Genomic DNA, 5000 nt, shown 5'->3' on the forward strand with positions numbered 1-5000 from the left:
GAAAGTAAGGGGAGGGAAAGGGGAGGGAAGGAAAATGAAGCAATATATTGAGAGGTAAGGGAGAGAAAAGGGAAAGAAAGGAAGATAAAAGAAATACAAAAAATGAAGGGATGAGAGGCTAGGTCGATAGGTCTCCTTTATGATAGGCCTCTAAATAACCCGAGTGGGCTGCATGTATACACAACCTTAATCCTTTTCAAATCGTATTGTTTCAAAGAAAAGGACTGTATTGTTGAATTAGATTTGTCTCATTCCAGATTCGCTTTGTGTCGAAAGATTGGCATGGATCCTTCCTTAGTGATGAGTGAAGAGGACAGGAAGCTACTCATGTCACGAAGGCTGGAGAAGAAAAGACAGCAGCTCCTTGAACACCATCGACTAAAGCAGCTCAGTGTCCTCGGAAATACTGATCGAAGTGAGGCTGAGAGCGACATGCCTGAAGGAGGAGCTAGTTCTATGTCTTCAGTAGGTCTTAACGAAGACATGGACGTAAAATGGGAAAGTAACATGGGCAGCGACAGGTATGATTCCCCCTTGTCGGCACACGTGAAGGACGAATTAAAGGAGGAACAGATGGAGGAAGAAGAGCTCGATGTAACTGATATCAGTCCAATGGTTTTGGACCAAATTAAGATGGAACAAGACCGCGATGAGAGGATGGATGAATGCAGACTCCCTCGGGAAGATCTTGAGAGAATCAGTATGCTGCAGAAACTACTGAGGAGAGGTCTCACTTTCCCTGAGTTCCCGAAGCATTACTATGAGGAAGATGCCGACGTGATGGAACATCTTTTCTTCGTCTTCTGCAAGGGCATGGGCAACTTCTTCAGTCTGATACCCGACTTCCGCGAACTCCAAGCCAAAGACCGAAGTATGTTACTAAAGGATGCAGTATCAAAGGCGATATTCATATTTGGCGCACACCAATTCCAGGAGGACCACGAGAGCTGGCCGCGTAAACTTCTGTCAACGTCTTGCACATTCCCGAAGATCACTATGGCAACGGTTGAAAAGTTCTTGGGAGACCGGGACGTCTTCTCCAGGCTGAAGGCTTTCATGCATAGATTCCGACCTTTCTTTGAGGATGAAGTAATGACGCTGCTGAGTCTTATGGTGGCAGCTTTCGACCAACAGGACTCCTCGTTTCTGGTTAGTACGGATGTCGCCGAAAGAAAAGAAAAGTACTTGAGGCTTTTGAGAGATTACGTACATCAACGTAGCGCAACAGTTCCCGAGGCTACAATCATCTCGGAACTCTGGACTTGTTTCAAAGACGTCCAAGAACTAGTGCAGTGCTTCAAGAGTACTAGCAGCACAGAGGAAGAAGCACCTGCTCACTCTACAGACGAAAGAGCGTTTTCTAGTTCATTACACGACCTTGGAGGAGACTCAAGACTGCCACCGAAAAAGGCGTTTCACAGAAAAGCCAGCAAAGGGAATGAACTTGATTCTCAAGATGTCATATTCCTTGAGGAAGTTGAAAACACAAATACCTGGGAGGAGCCAAGATCGGCTTCTGACACACCATCGAGAAAGCATGTTACTTATCAAGACCATGACTACCAGAGACTATGTACCTTCACGCCTGAACCTCCTGTAGAAAGGAGACAGACACACGTAGCGCCATCAATCTTAAGTACAAAAGAGGTGGATATTATACCTCTACCTCCAGGCTTCCAGCCACGGTATTGGAGTCCTCGAGAAGAGGCGTCTGACACGTCCTTAAGGAACACGTCTTTCAGGGGACATGCGGTTGGTGGCATATCTCTCCCTCTCTCGAAAGACGTCATCAGACAGTCAGGGAGTTTCGCTAGAAAATTGCCGCCATCCTCACATTACCAAAGTCCCTTGCCTCAAAGAGCGTACCAAGAGTCCAGTCAGAGCCTGCTATCCCTAGAAACATACTCACCACAACCCCGCGAACCTATTCCTCAAGATTTGTATTCGTTTCACCCCAAGTGGAGTCCGGGGCCTTCGCAGATCTACCAATCAACCTACGGCTTGCAACCGAAGTCACCTCACCGGAAAAGAGACTCGCTCCGGCCAGACTTGACGACCGAGTCTTCCTACCAAGATCAGAACTACCAGCCTGGTGGATATCAAGCCGGCCAGTCCTTCCGCTCGGAGTCCTACGCCTGTCAGGAGGAACCTCGGCCTCCATCTGCTTCCTCGTCCACCTCCTCCTCCTCCTCTTCCTCTAGACAGTCCCCGATGACGCACGTATGCCAGGGTTTAAACAGACTGTCTGCGAATGAGGACGAGCAAATACTGCAGGCCATACAGGGCGTTTTGCCACCAAGACTTGTTACACACCTGGCAACCAGACTTGCCTCTGCACGAAGGACACGGCGGGATGACCTTTAGATGACTTTTTCGCGAGTTGAGTTTATGAAATTAAGGACAAGAAAAAAATGCAAAGAGAAGGAGATAGCGAGAGAAAAAGACATATAAAAAGTTATGATTTCCGACTTGCTTCTTACTTTGTTGCAATATTTTACATATATCTATTTCTCAACATCCAAATAAACAATAGTTCTTGGCAGGTTAAATGAATAGAGAAACTCATATCAAGCTCACTTACAATACCATGAACCAAGTAACATGTAGCTTTCACCACATCCAAAGAAAAAATACAGTGCAAATATTTATGATAAAATGATTATTTTTGCATACCACTTTCTTTCTGATATATACCTTGTATATGTTTGGCTTCATAGGAAAATCGCTGCTGATTCAAATTATATGTTTAACAACCCTTGCGACTTTGCTTTATCACTATGTAAGCCTATATGAATAAATGAGAAAGTTACCGCTTGCATTCGCGTTTTCTTTGATTGTTGTTGCTGGAACTAGCGTAGTGAGGCTTTTGTCATGTATGTATTTAACATACACATATATATATATATATATATATATATATATATATATATATATATATATATATATATATATATATATATACATGTGTGTGTATGTTTATATATACATATATATGCATATATATATATATATATATATATATATATATAATATATATATATATATATATATATATAATATGTTTATATATACATATATATGTATATATATATATATATAAATATATATATATATATATATATATATATATTTTTTTTTTTTTTTTTTTTTTTTTAATGAGTTATTCTGCTTGGATCATTCAGAGCGCCTTACAAATAACTGGACGAAATAAGGAAACTAGTGATCAGCTTTACGCGCTTTATTGAGGGAAGAAACATGATATAGCACGGCTTTATAGATGTGATTCAGTGGGATGTGTTGATGAACCAGTGTTGACGCTTGGAGGGGCTTAGACTTCGACCGGTCTTACCCCATCCTGAGATAAAGCTGCCTGGTCCCATGACAGAGGCTACAGGTCCAGTAAGTATCAAGGCTCCCGCAACGGCAGCACCAAGTAAGTGTACTTTAGGGACCACCAGTGCCGGTTTTAAATTGCGGAAAAGGTCAGTCAGCGCACAGATTAAGGTGGTTAAGTGGTCAGAAAGAGATGCAGCACAGTTTGTATGCATTGTGGATGCCAGGTGTGGAGGAGGCATTGCATGCAGTGGGTGAATTAGCCTCCAGGGGCTGGATTCATCAACGCACTTACCATGATAAATACGATGGTACCTACAATTATCATGGTAAATAGACTGCATCAGTAATTATGAACAACTTACCATGATAGATGCAATGCTAAATTTACCAGTGGATGGAGCACTGATATGTCCACTGGTAACTACAGCGACGACTCTCTCCTCACGCTTTATCTCAGCAAAAAATCAACATTTAAGGCGACACTTTAGTTTGCATGTACACCTATTATGATCAGAATGATGGCAACTGTTCATTTTCATATGAACATGACAAAAATAAAGAAAATTCACAGGAAATAAGCGAGAATAATGTTCACGCAGCCTAGTCATAGGCCTACAATAACTTAAAATGATACATGGAATTAATAATTTGACGAATTCAAACATATTTTATTTTATTGACATAGTTGAAAACCAGTAAACATATAAATATATAAATGTTATTTGATTCAGAAATTGGCGATTCATACGTTAGAATTCAATAAAGGATTGAAGCAGCAACCGCGCCTATCGGAACTCTGGAAAAGGACAATAAATATTGAAGTGGCCTCCACGCCTATCGAACCTCTGGCAAAATACAAGTTCCACAAATAATGAGGAAGATGATTTTGACTGACAAATAGCTAGGGAGGTCTTTAGAGAATACAGATGATAATAATAATCAAACCAATTTATGTTTATCTTTTTTTATTTTTATTTATTTATTTATTTTTTACTAAATTGCCCTTCTTTATCTTTATGATACTATATTTATATGCACCTCACTGTTTGTTTATTTTTGTGTTTGCATTAATTTACATACAATTATTCATAATCTTATTCCTTTGAAAGGTTTGATTGGCATTTGTTTTTGGAAAATGTTGATAGAAACAACACCACCATTGCGTGGAGCCATTGTTTCTTTTCTTTTGACTGCAATCTATAAAAAAGAAAAATAGAATGTTTTAGAAAACCATTACATTATATATGATCCATAAGATCATGCAACTAAATATGCTATCTAGGAAATTAATTTATATATAAATAATTTAACACAGAAGAAATCTTTCTCATTTCTTTCTTGAAACAAAAAAAAATTGTTTACATGTCACAGGATTGGTCAAAGGAGCCTGAAGAATCATGTAAGGCGCTCGCTGATTGGCGGAATCGATTTACCAGAGTTAGCTTCAAATTATAGTGATAAAGGCGATTTGCCCTTACCAGGCGACTTATCATCGCTTGATAAATCCCACTGTGTCATGACTGGTAAACGCAATGGTAACTGACCGCTGGTAAATGCCTTACAATCTTATGTTAATGAATCCAGCCCCAGGAGGACAAATTAAGGCAAATTGTGGCGTCATTTCTTTGAGGTGAAACAAAGACCAGGTGAGTCTATTATGCAGC

The 5000-nt window shown here is 40.1% G+C and overlaps 1 protein-coding gene across 1 annotated transcript in view; it reads left to right on the forward strand.

Annotated features, from left to right (window-relative positions):
• Window positions 1-2812, forward strand: part of LOC122259324 (uncharacterized) — an 11621-nt gene extending 8809 nt beyond the window's left edge. The window contains exon 4 of the mRNA XM_043026030.2: window positions 258-2812. Coding sequence (XP_042881964.2) covers window positions 258-2364 — 2107 coding nt within the window. The 3' untranslated portion in view covers window positions 2365-2812. The remainder of the gene's footprint in view (window positions 1-257) is intronic.
• The last annotated feature ends 2188 nt before the right edge of the window (window positions 2813-5000 follow it).

Source organism: Penaeus japonicus, unplaced genomic scaffold (genome assembly GCF_977035675.1).
Source record: "Penaeus japonicus unplaced genomic scaffold, GWHDUDI00000001_assembly GWHDUDI00000021, whole genome shotgun sequence".
Classification (NCBI taxonomy): Eukaryota; Metazoa; Arthropoda; class Malacostraca; order Decapoda; family Penaeidae; genus Penaeus; species Penaeus japonicus.